Source organism: Fonsecaea pedrosoi (assembly GCF_000835455.1).
Source record: "Fonsecaea pedrosoi CBS 271.37 unplaced genomic scaffold supercont1.4, whole genome shotgun sequence".
Classification (NCBI taxonomy): Eukaryota; Fungi; Ascomycota; class Eurotiomycetes; order Chaetothyriales; family Herpotrichiellaceae; genus Fonsecaea; species Fonsecaea pedrosoi.
The window spans coordinates 2486956-2499407 of NW_013550612.1; the positions used below are offsets into that span (position 1 = coordinate 2486956).

The following is a 12452-nucleotide window of genomic DNA, read 5'->3' on the forward strand; positions in this document are numbered from 1 at the left end:
GCAAGGCTTCCCCAGAATCTATGAAGCGGGCAAACATAATTTAGCAGGTCCTGTGTGGTGCAGGACAAAGCTTGAGTTGCGGAATTGCAGAGCTTCGAGCAGAATGGTGGGAGGTAAAGGCTCCTGATATTGTATTTCTTTTATTTTCATACAACTCTGGCGCACTCTGCAACGACAATGGTGGCCAAATCTTCAAAGGACTCTCTGAACGCGGGCAATCCCAACCAGACGTGGGCATATCTCCCCTCTCCCACTTGCGTCCAAGTTTACTGATGGTTCTCGCATAGACTCTTTCTCAAGAATCTTCCCGAGAAGATCAACAAGAATGAGCTGAAACGCGCCCTGTACATGCTCTTCACTACGTACGGTCCCGTCCTCGACGTAGTCACAAATCGCGTTGGATCGAAAGGGCAGAGCATGCGCGGACAGGCCCACGTCGTCTTCCGTGATATTCAGACAAGTACACAAGCCATGCGAGCTCTACAAGGGTTTGATTTCTTCGGCAGGGAAATGGTATGGATACTCCAAAAAGTTGAGATCAGAATACGCAAGTTAAACTCTGGGTGCAGGTTATCGTCTACGGAAAAGGCCAATCGCATATCATCCCGAAACTTCGAGGCACCTTTGAACCTCCTGCAACTGCCGCAGGCGCTGCCTCCGAGAGCACCGCTTTGCAGAATTCTATCTTCAATGCTCCACCGTCTGGAATTTCGACTAAGCCCGCCGAGACCGGAGCCAAACCCGCTGGAACAAGTCCCGACGGCGCGCCACACGGCACGAAGCGACCAAGAGAAGAGGAAGAGGAAGAAGAGAGCGAGGTTGAAATGGAGGAAGACGAGGATGATGCTCCAATGGAGGAAGATGAGGATGATTAAAACCCGCTTAGAAAAAGAGTCGCACATCTTGCTGAATCGAACAATACCAAGCCCTCCTGCTGTCGTGGTGCCGAAGCGCCGTCGAAGACCTTCCTCTGCTCCAGAGGAAGATCATATCAGACACCTGCTTGTGATTCAGGCCATGTCTGCTCAGCGGGCACTGAAATGGAAGACAGGTGAAAGGTCAGGGGGAGCGTGCTTCCGCCCTATGTACCCATAAGCCTACTCGGAATGTGCAGGCCCACAGCAGACCCAATCAACCCCAGCCACAGTACAAGATATTCCTCCGGAGTGGGGAGGTTGGGTTCGAGAGCTGAAAGGGCACCTTGTGTGTTGCATGGATGTAAGAAGAAGGCCGGCCGATCTGAGACAGGGTGGTGCTGAGAAGAGAGTCAGCGCCTGAAAGTGCATTGCCGAAGACCTGGCCTACCGCCATACTGATACCTCCCATAACGCCAACCTCGTGCACCGAACCGAGTGAATGTTCCGGCACCAACCACTCATAAACTTGCTCCAGGCTTAACGACTTGTCGTCTTTGCCATATCGGCATACAAACCAAAGCATCGGCACAGAATAGGTTGGAGACAAAGTAATGGAGAAGTCAGCAATGAGAGACTCGACGCTTTCCACCCTCGGCACAACCTGCGACATGTCAGCACATATATGGTAGATATGGAATACAGTTGAGGCCTCCTACACTATCTCTAACGATGCAGTCTTCTATGCCAGTCTCAACCAGCTCATCCGTGTGCGCGTCATTGTCATTACCGGGAACCCCTCTTTTGCCATTTTTGCAGGCCCTCCTCCGTCTCTCTTTAATCAACAGTTCCTCACCAGTCCACCTTATGCTCAACCAGTTCGTATCGCTGATCTTGTCTGAGCTCCTCTGTTCCAGTGCACTACATGCGTGGGAAAACTCCTGTTCGGAGATTGCTGGAAACGCGCGTACTGACTCCCGCATCTCTTGGAGGGAAAGACCAAAGAGTCATGTTTGATTAGAGCCAATTATCGTGATAGCTGAGGAAATCTCCAGGCTCCTGAGAAATCGAAACTTACGAGAAAGGCTCTCTCCTACGGCCTCGGCGAGGAAGATGAACGCCAAGGCCCGAGCATGATTGAGTGCGGGGAAAACACATGCCATTGTTTTCCCCTCGTCGTTTTTACATCATGCACATGCACAATTTTCCACTGAGCCTCAAAAAGTCGAAGCAAACTACACTTACCTAGCATTGTTACACCACGCCTGTCACATTGGGCGGGCAGTTTTCGACATGACCGGCCACCATCCTTTGCGTGAGGCACCACGAGACGTACGCTCCCTTCCTTTTCACTCTTATTCCTGAGAATCCCCCAACTCTCCAGTAAACGGTGGGCCAATGGAGGCCAAACGGCTCGCATCTAGGCCAACATCGAAACCAACTTTCTTTTTTTTTTTTGCCCCGGGGTCCTAATCACATTTTATAACGGTTTTTCTCTAGCTCTCCGAAATCGCCGAACAAGAAGAACGCCTCGTCCTTCCGCACTTTACCGCGGACGACGCCCTCGACATCGGGCTATCGATCCGCAACCGTCTGCGTGCGCTCTCCCACCTCGCCGCGGTGGTGTCGATCTCGCTCGCGAATTCCTCCAACCTGTTGTTCCACGCCGTGTCGCGGCCGGGCGTCCAACCGGACAACGACATCTGGGTGTCGCGCAAGAGGAAGACGGTGTTGAGGTGGGGCGTGAGCACGTGGTCCATGCACAACAAGTTCAAGGGGGACGAAGAGGCCTTTGCCCGCAAGTACATGCTCGGCGGGGAGGTGGGGGGCACCTTTGCCATCCACGGCGGCGGCGTGCCCGTGCGGGTCAAGGGCGTCGAGGGCGTCGTCGGCGTTGTCGTCGTGAGCGGCCTGAAGCAGGACCAGGACCACATGGTGGTGATTGAGGCGTTGGAGGAATTTGTCAAACAGTGCGGCAAGGAGGCCGAGAGAAAGGGCCAAGGAGGAGAGGAGGCGAGGTGACTTGCAGCTCACCCATTATATAACCGGCCAGTGGTTGAACGTCCAGCATGGACAACAAGAACACAAAAAAAGGTGAATTGGACGGGCTTGAGAGCAATTTCATTCACATTTCTCCATGGTGTTTACCTATAATGATTATAATAGATATATATCCCAATTCATTGGAGCAGGCGACAAGTCGACAGGTGACCTTGTACCTTTGTACCTTTGTGCCTCGCACAGCATCAACGACCCTTTGAGAATCAAGCTGGACTCGGGGGCAGGGATGGTTGCCAACGTCATGGACGGACACAGACACGAAAACTGAATTCGGCTGCATGTGTGCGACGAGGAAGAGTCATGGTATCATGGATGGATAACTTCTACCTCTTCCTCGGGGATCCTCCTGACCAATGTCAATGTCCCCGTCTTGCAGAGGTGGAGGGAGTGGTAGATGTTGAGGCTGCGGCCACAAAATGCCATCCATATACAGGCCAGGCCGGGTACGCCCTCGCCTCTGTCCAGAATCTACCCTACTCGCACGACAAGTAAACCGCCATGAAGATGCAATCTTGCTGAGCCCCGGAGGTCCAAGTGTCTAATGTTTCGATAGTTTTCTTAACTATTCATATTCATATTCTCAATCTACAGTACTTGCACCTACCTACGTGCATACGGCGGGTGTCTACCAGATCTTTCACTCGACTAGACCGAACACATATCGCACTGCGCACTTACCTTAGCTCTCGTCGCTGTCAGTAGAGGCGTGGTTACTGTGCGCGCCACCACCCTATTGCACAACGTGTATTCATCCTGGCTTGGAACTCCTTCCCACCTTTTTTTAAACCATGGCCCAGTTTCTGCACTGGTGGGGTTGCGCCTCGGTCACTCCCAACCTCGACTACTATGTCGTCGGCAGGAAGGGGATCTTGCCAGCAAGACCTGGCAACCCAGAGATTACCACTAGGGTCATTGGAGAGACCATTGTTGGGTGTGCAAAGCCACGCTCATGCTGATAATCGGCCGTCGGTCGAGGCAAAGGCGACGGAGGAGCGCGCAAGAAAGTCATCCGGCATTTCCTTCCGTAACAATGTCACACTGAAAACCTAAGTGAGATTGTGCCCCGAGCTCAGTCACTGTGTTCCACAGGCATCGGTGTCCATCCACTCTGGGTGATCCTGGCAGACAGTCCTGGCCTCAGGACATTTCCCGAGTGTATGTTTGGGAGTAGAGGGGCCGTTGGCAGCTCATGAAATCAGATGACTACCGGCCATGTTTTCTCGATGGCCTTTGTGAGGCTGGCGCGGTGCCTCTACCCGCGGGTCGAGGCCCTTTGGTACGCTAAGGTCCTCCGAGGTGGTTTCAGCTGCCGAGAGCGCGCAGAAGAGGCGAGGCGACAGCGGCTCGACGAGCATGTGAGGTCAATGGAAGTTGGCAGGCAGCGGAGAGGATGGGTACACAGCATAAACGAACTCCCAGAGACATATTCTGATCACATGGTCCGTAGTCTGCGTGAAAATGTCAAAGGCTGGAACAGAGTCTCGAAGCACGACCCAGTCACCACTTGGGCAGACATGCGTGGACAAGGGTGAGTCACAGCCTGTACGACTTGGATGAGGTGGATGCTTTTCGAGCTCGCATCCTGGACAACGCTCTTTGCGGAGATATTGAGTTGCTTAGGACTCGGATGCTGGTATGCTGGTAAGCTGATAATTCAAAAACGTTCGAGGCCGAAGCCGACCCTTGGTGGGGACTTCTATTTACATTTTGCCCGAAACGCGTATGGCTTCCAGCTCGGAGTCGAGTAAGACTCGGATGTGCTGGCTCTTGTGCTTGTACGCGCCGGGAAAGCGGGGTCAGAGGGTTCAGATTGCGGCATGGCGAAGGATGTCGAAGTGAGAGCAAAACAGCCCAAGAGGGGATCTAGTGTGCATAGTAGTGGCGTGTGAAGTTTGGGTAACACGGATGTTTTCCGAAATTGTGGCCCTGGAGGGTCGCGAGCGAAGTGGTATCCCAGAACAAGTAACAGAGTTGAAGAAACCAAGCTGATATCTTGAAGCCATGGACCATGGCAGACACGGTCTGCATATTTCCGACCCCTAGTGCGCGAACAGCTTCGGGCAGCATATAGCAGATGTTAGCCAATAAAAAGAGACCTGACAACTGCATTGCCAGCATTGTATCGCCATTCAATCCTAGGCGAGGAGCATTCACGGGCAAGAATTGGTGGAATGATGCCAGGATAACTAGCTGAAGACGCAACAACAGTTCGCAGATGTTTGCAGTCTTGGAGGTTATTAGGCTATCCTCGGCAATTGTCTTTGTCCTGCGCAGAATCCTTTTGGGTTACACAGCATCGATGGCGTTGAAGGTCATTGTGTTTGATGGAAAGGAGATTCTTTGCAAATTTGCTCAAAAAGAACCCACGTGTTGCTCCACCTTTAACGGGAATGACTTTGAATGAACAGCTGTGGTTTGTGCCTCGCATGGAAAACACCCCAAAGGGTTGGTAAACTTTTCTACCGAGTACCTGTACTTGTACCATATGCAAGCTCGAAAATGGCGTTGGGTTTTGGCGCTATCAGCATTTTTGGGTGAACTGAAAGAGAAGGACAGGGGGGCAGAGACCCAAGAGAGAGAGAGAGACAAGAGGTCCTGTGTCACCACCTAGCTTCGGTGGGATGAAGAGGGGCCGGACTGTGGTGGCAAGCAAAGAAATGCCGCTGTCCTCGCCTATCCGTGGGTAGAATCTTGGTTCCAGCAATCGAGAGAGATGGACGGGCGGATGGATGGATGGATTGAGTAATGACCGGGTGACGATGGGAAGTTGAAAAGAAGTGACACACTTCAAAGCCTGCCGTCGGACATGTGCAAGAGATGTTTTTCCTTGGTAGAATTTCCTTTCCCCTCCTTTTCATGTGAGGTTGGGTAATTAGTACAGTAGTAGAGTGCGGGATACTATATTGGGACTAGTCTTAACACTAGCATTGATATTAGAGAGGGAAAGCATGATCTGAAACATTACTTACTACAAGTAGGGTAAATGTCTAGGAATGAGGCACTTCCGCATATCACCCCTCACATATCGGGTAGTCGCGACTCTCCTTGGTGACTTGAGATCGGGGGGTCTAGACCATGTTGATCTGTACGGAGCACTATTCGTGACAACTAGGCACTTCTTTGTCCTTCTCCTGTCGATCATATCGATCGAAGTATTAGCTACGGATCGGGGTACTAATTCCACTGGCGTGCACTGGCAAACTGGGTACCTACGTGAGATCATCACTCCCACAGTAGCGTTAAATGGCACCAGATGGCACCACATGAGGAGTACTGGTACCTGTGGGTACCTACTTACCTTAGGTACCGCTTAGAGGGGCCGTTACAAATACAAGCACATACCAGCACTCGGTAACTAGTATAAGTAAGTATTGTACCTAAACAGTTCCGGGAAGCCACGGCCGGATGTCTACTTCCGGCCTGGAAAACTGAGTTTTGGTGACGTTCTGTGGTTTTGTGTCATCGTCATCTCCATCATCACCTCTACCCATTACGGCACTGTAGGTAACAAATCTTGTATAGGTGTGGCCTTGCCTAAATCCCGAGAGGGTGGTTCTATCAATATGGAATTACCATGGCCCAGTCAATGCAGGGTAAGCAGGCCAGCCAGGCCCTCGAGAAGTTTCGCAGCTTCCCACCAGGCCTTCCCCACCACCATTGCCGGAACGTACTCGCATGTCAGCAATGACAACCAAGCATTGCAAATCTGAAGCGACCACGCAACTTTCCGGTGCTATGTTATGCAATGCAATGCACTGCGTCTATGCATGGATTTTTGGTTCATCAAAGGAAAAAGGCCCTGAAAGAGGCGAGATGCCCTCATTACTGATGTTAGGGACAAGTAAGGCAAAGTTCAAGGAATGGCAAAGAGGGGCTCTCTCCCCCCTTCCCGTCTCCATTTCTCGCTACCAACTAACACATGTCAAGAAATCTAGAAGGGTAACACAGAAGTGGCGAATAACAACAAAGAATGAAACAAAAGAGAGGCCCTGGCATCTCGCGGTAGACTCCATCTTTGCCTTTCCCCAAGCTCCCGAATCCCCATGCCCTGTCGTCCCAAGAAAAGGGGGGCCCAACAGAACGCGCAAACAATAAGTGGCTGATCCAGATCGAACCACGTCTCAACGTGCGATATGTCAGCCACTCAGGAGAGCCGTCAGACCACACTTGCAGGGCTTGCAGCACGCTCGCTTTTTCCCTGGTCGTACAATAAACAAATAATAATCGAGAAGGGTGTAAGAGAAAAAAGGAGTCGAGAACACAAAGGAGAAATGGAGAAAAGGAAAAAGACGCGTAAAAACCCAATGCCCATGCGCATGCAACCATCCACACACCTTGGCCACTGGGTCTAGCTCTTGTCGGCTCTGCCCTGTCCCTTGCCTTCCCTCTCACCCTCATAGTGCTTCTAGAGCCTTCGCAATCCGCTCCGGTCCTATTCCGTGTCCTCCCATCTTGGTATTGGCATCCGCCAGTGGCCTTCGCCCCACTGGCACCGGCGCATCCCAGCTCCTACCTCCTTCGGGGGAATCGTCCTCTGAGACTTCGCTGGGCGGCGTCGAGCTCTCGGAATCCGTCAAGATCTGGTACTCGGTCACGGTGCTTTCGAAGTCGGGCAGCTCTGCGTCTTTAGCTTGCTGCACCCAGAGCTTCTCGGCCCTTTGCAGCTGGTCGAACCATTCCGACACGGTCATCTCTTTGCCACGACAAGTGAGGACCAGGTCTCCGTACTGCGACAACCCGGCTCGCGACGCCTTATGCTTCCAATCTGGGTGCGCGTCTTCCACCAGGTAGCGCCGTTCGGCGGATACCGCGTTCATATAGTTGAAAAATGCACTTTCGGAATCTAGAACAGATCCATCCCGTGTCAGCCTGAAACTCCAAGGCGTCCCTTTGGCGCTGTTGACAGATCTGACAGGTGGACATGGAGGAAGGGAACAAGAGCTTCGCGGTCAGGCAGAAGGCATGGTAGACTTACACGACCCCGGCATGCCCGGCAGAGGAAGCAGTCGGTCAAAGCGCTCGTCCAGAAGTTCTTGCAATCTGAGGTACGAGGCATAGACAATGGAAGTAGATTCTTGTAAAGTCCAGAGAGCATCTTGGACGGCCTCGGGCAGTTGCATCAACATCGAGGCTGGCAGTGCCGCCACATGGGAGACATCGCTGGGATTATGTGAATGGGGAGGCTCAAGAAAGAGCATGTCGGCAATAATTGAAGTGGGCGTCATGGTGACCGTGAGTGAGGAGTCAAGAATGGCTGTGCCAAAGACCCAAAAGCCTTGTACGGTTGGGTGGAGTTGAGGACTCGAGAGCCAGAGAGTGAGACAGTGAGAGAGGAAGTTGGACGTCGAAGAGGGGAGGATTAAACTTGAAGAGCATCCAGGTCAGTATATATGCATCACGGCTTCGCAGCACGTTTTAGACGCCGGTGGAGCGAGTACTTGAACAGTATAGTCAGATCAGGCCACGGAGATTTTTATATGCGCCATGCATTCAGCCCATATAGAGCCATGACAGACTGGGTAGTGGTCCAAGAACTGGCTGTTTTGATTGGACCGGAAGCTTGCATCGCGAGGTGGGAAACTCCATATCGTCAAAAACGCCCGAGAAGCCAACTGAATGTGCTCAAAAGAATCATTCCTCCTAGCCTGCATTGGCTGAAGACAAGGACTCAACTAATGTGACGTATGTCAGTGATACAACAAAGAATCATCTTTCCTTTCTTTCTCAGAGCCTGATCTTGGCCATGGACGGATGTTGGAGCGCGCATCAATCACCTCGTGACCTTTTTCCTCAGACATCTCCGATCCAGTATGGAGTATGTTGACAGAGTGCCACCACAATTCCATCCACACCTGGGAAGCTGATCCGCAAGAGCACCGCGTGGGCCTTGGGCGAAATCCATCTGAACAAAAAGCACAATGTGACGCCGATTCTATTCAACTTTTCCTCCGGATAAAGAGAGCCGTGAAAATCGCAAGGTCGCATTGAGTGGGGTTGACGCTGTGTCCCTCCGTCATGGTCATATCTTCCACAAAGCCGCCCAAAACCACCAGGGTGAGTCCTCGACGCTGTCTGAAAAGATAATGCGTCGACGGGGAGAACACGTTGCAACGTGCCTTTGAACGTTGATTTCACGATTTACTGGATTCTACTCGATGGATCAGCGATCACACAGCAAGCGGTTGCAACCGACCAACAACACATACCGTTGGATGAGGTGCACCCCGGAAGCAGTCTCGATGACGCCACTCAGTTCACCAGGTTGCAGGGCAAATGCTGCATCCTCAAACTCCTTCTGCATCTGTCCTTTGCCGAAGAAACCCAGGTCGCCACGCTTCCGAGCACTGCTGCAGTCCGACTCGGAGACAGCGAGGTCGCCCAGGGTCTTCTCGCCGGAGCGGATCTGCTCTTCGTAACCCTTTAACATTTGGATCGCATCTTCCTTTGACCGGGTGATATTCGTCTCTCTCCAACTCGAGGGACGCCGGCTATCCTTGTGCTTGACCAGAAGATGGGCTGCACGGATCTTGCCTTCACTGGCAGCCCCATCAATGCGGGCATTGGCGGATGAGCTGTGGTGTTGGGCCATGTAGATCTTGAGTTTGTCCGTGTCGGCATTCTCGGGCGGTTCCCATCTTGATTCGTGCGTCTTCTGATTGAAGTAGTACGGCAGGTTCTTGGAGTTGGAGTGGCGGACCTCCCAGTCAGGGGGCAGTCCAGTATCGGTCTCAGTCTGTTCGAAAGAGTATCAGTAGATATTCATTTTCGCTGGTGCAGGGTTTGGCGTCAGTGTAACTCGCGTACCATGGCTTTCTAAAGCAACCCGGCTGATGCAGCACCGTTCTTAGGAGGAGATTTTTGTCACGGTGTGATCCTGTAGATGAAAGTACAGAAGGGAAGATGATTTCTTGTTGAGATGCCCCGGTTGGTGTTGAGCGCCTGCTATTCAAAGCGCGACCGAGGTGGGGCAGCGGGTTCGTCGTTCGTCAGCAGGTCAATAATGTCAACGAAGTGCTGGGCTGGTAAGGGAGGGTAACATAGGGCTGGAAGTGGCTGATGGGCAGGAACAAGAGCCTGACTGGTTAGTCTCATGCGGTCTGGACGGTCATCGGTTCACTGGTTGAGCCCGTACATGCGTGGGTTGTGGAGGTGAGAGTGTAAGAACGTCAGAGGTCATTAGACCAGCATTTAAGAGTTATTCAGGTACTAGGATCCCGTACCTAAGTTAACAAGAAACCCACCAGACACAGTCACTTGGGATGGCCACACACAGTGGATCTTTGTTTGGGGGAAGACGCTCTAACTTTTGGCTAGGTAGACAAGGTAGGCTAGGTAACTGTACTCGGTACAAGTACCTCTTACGGAGCACCGTGACTGCGAGGCAAATTGCGGGGAGCAAGAATTCGTGCCCTTTCGTACTGACCACTTCTTCGACAACATCGCCAGCACCATCTTGCTATCTGAACGCGTCGAGTCGCTTTGACATCGTGTTAATACGATAGCAGTAATTTATTACACGCTCCAGCAATTACGCCCTTCTATTCGTTTTATCTGCACAATTACTCAGCAAGATCATCCCTCCGCCTGAAGAGCACCTGGTTATCCGACAGTCACCAAAGTCAGCACCCACCAGCGTGCATTCGCCCTGAAGTGTCGCTTTCAGAAACGCGTTCTCAGGCTGCTCTACTCCCCTAGTGTACCTCTCCAATTTCACGTATTCAACATGTCTGGTGCCGCCTCTCCATCTCCGAGCGAGGGTGAGAGCAAGCGTGGCGAGGTCTCTTACAGATTTTGTCAAGAATGGTAAGCATCCAAAGTTACCTCATGTTATGTTTCTAACCTGGTTACCCCAGTTCGAACCTTCTGTACCCAAAGGAAGACCGTGCGACATCAACCCTCCTCTATATTTGCAAAGCATGCCACGCCACTTCACAGCACGACTCTGCCTGTACCTACCGCCAACAACTTGGTGCCAATGTTCAAGAGACTGCCGGAACAACCGCTGATGTTGCACACGATCCAACGGTGGGTTCTGCTATCTCTGAGCTGCCACCTCTCTGCACCCTTTGTGGGGACCCGTTGAGATGCAACACATGTGGCGCCATCTAGCAGGCCAGGCTCTGGGGAGTTCAGAAGACTTTGAAATCAGGTCTCTTGAGTTCTCCTCTTCTCCCCGAGTCTAGCCTGAGGTTCTGAGACACTTGACTGACGACTTGCTTTACATTTTGTACAGCTTCCTCGCGCACCCAAAAAATGCCCAAAATGCCGGGAGACGGAAGCAGTTTATTTTCAATCGCAGCAGCGTGCCGCAGATACGGGGATGGTGAGTCCTTGTCTCGTGACCCTCAGCCTGAGCATTCTAACTGGAACCCAGAAACTGTACTATGTTTGCACCTCCTGCAATCATGTCTATACTGTCGTTTGAGCGAGGTGTTTATGGCAGGCTTTGGTATATCATGGTTGTGATACCCATACACTAGAGGCGCATTCCTAAACAACGACTTGAGACGAATTTTATGAGAGCTGAAAGGATAGGACGAGACCCAAAACGAATTCGGGGTTTATTAGGTTGGCCAGGAGCGCAATTCGCGCACAAAAGCGCATAACACGCATCGAGTGTGTTGGTCTATAGTTTTTTATTCCGTCAACTGTTTGTACAAGAATTCTTATCAGACCCAGCAATGGGCAATTCGTCTTCCACCTTGCGCAAGCATACAGTATTGCTCAGTCGTGGAATTATACATGCATCGGCGCCAGCGACAAGATCTTTGACCACTTTTTATCCCGTAGTTCTGCCCCCACGATACTTGATAGCCTCGTCCCAATCGGGTCCCCGTTCTTGTTGATGAGGACACAGGCATTGTCGTCGAAGCGTATCAGACTCCCATCTTTCCTGCGCTCCTCCTTCCTCGCTCTCACAACCACTGCGTGTCGGATGTCACCTCTTCGTACTTTGTTCGCAATACTCAAACTCGATCCGCCGGGGGTTTCTGCGCCGAAAGACTTTTGTTTCTGAACAACGACGATAATCCTGTCACCTGAGGGCGGAGAGTAATCAGCAAAATGGGAACTCGGTGATTCGGAGGCTCTTCACTGTACCTATTCTTGCAGCCTGCTTCTTTTTCCTCATGACAGCGACACACTCGACAATGGCAGCTCCGGAGTTGTCGATGCAGTTAAGCATCGTCTAGCATGAATCATCATCAGCATGAGACACAGGCATCGTGGCCAGCTTCTGGAAATACTCACCTTCAATTGTATCATCGTGGCAGCATAATGCGCGCTATCGTTAAAGAGGACACAGGATGGCAAGTGTAGTTTGCAACTCGCAAAGCGAAGAATGAGTCTAGCTGCAGATAAATTATGAAGTGGATAGAGATTCAATTGGGTCCCCAGGTGGGTGCCAGGTGAAGATGTGCATGGGTGGCCGATGGGCGCATGGTTTTCCGTGGCCGATCGAGACGAAGACACGGCACGCCAACCAAACAGAGAGGTCGCTTACCCTTATTTCGTTAAGCTCGTCAACCCTCCTTGCCT

At 51.8% G+C, this 12452-nt stretch overlaps 5 protein-coding genes across 5 annotated transcripts; 2 read left to right on the forward strand and 3 right to left on the reverse strand.

Moving 5' to 3' along the window:
• Positions 1 to 177: 177 nt before the first annotated feature.
• Z517_06703 (uncharacterized protein) lies at positions 178 to 875 on the forward strand (the record flags this gene model as incomplete). The annotated part of the gene is made up of 3 exons (XM_013428442.1): positions 178 to 230; positions 288 to 513; positions 570 to 875. 3 exons carry the CDS (start codon positions 178 to 180, stop codon positions 873 to 875), a joined length of 585 nt encoding a protein of 194 aa, XP_013283896.1.
• Positions 876 to 1131: 256 nt separating this feature from the next.
• Z517_06704 (uncharacterized protein) lies at positions 1132 to 1837 on the reverse strand (the record flags this gene model as incomplete). Its single annotated transcript, XM_013428443.1, has 2 exons — positions 1132 to 1518; positions 1574 to 1837. The coding sequence occupies 2 exons, from the start codon at positions 1835 to 1837 to the stop codon at positions 1132 to 1134; spliced, it is 651 nt and encodes a 216-aa protein (XP_013283897.1).
• Positions 1838 to 2147: 310 nt separating this feature from the next.
• On the forward strand, positions 2148 to 2876 carry Z517_06705 (uncharacterized protein; the record flags this gene model as incomplete). The annotated part of the gene is made up of 2 exons (XM_013428444.1): positions 2148 to 2186; positions 2355 to 2876. 2 exons carry the CDS (start codon positions 2148 to 2150, stop codon positions 2874 to 2876), a joined length of 561 nt encoding a protein of 186 aa, XP_013283898.1.
• Positions 2877 to 7309: 4433 nt separating this feature from the next.
• On the reverse strand, positions 7310 to 8140 carry Z517_06706 (uncharacterized protein; the record flags this gene model as incomplete). Its single annotated transcript, XM_013428445.1, has 2 exons — positions 7310 to 7758; positions 7891 to 8140. The coding sequence occupies 2 exons, from the start codon at positions 8138 to 8140 to the stop codon at positions 7310 to 7312; spliced, it is 699 nt and encodes a 232-aa protein (XP_013283899.1).
• A 935-nt stretch (positions 8141 to 9075) lies between these two features.
• Z517_06707 (uncharacterized protein) lies at positions 9076 to 9722 on the reverse strand (the record flags this gene model as incomplete). The annotated part of the gene is made up of 2 exons (XM_013428446.1): positions 9076 to 9648; positions 9720 to 9722. 2 exons carry the CDS (start codon positions 9720 to 9722, stop codon positions 9076 to 9078), a joined length of 576 nt encoding a protein of 191 aa, XP_013283900.1.
• Between the last annotated feature and the right edge of the window lie 2730 nt (positions 9723 to 12452).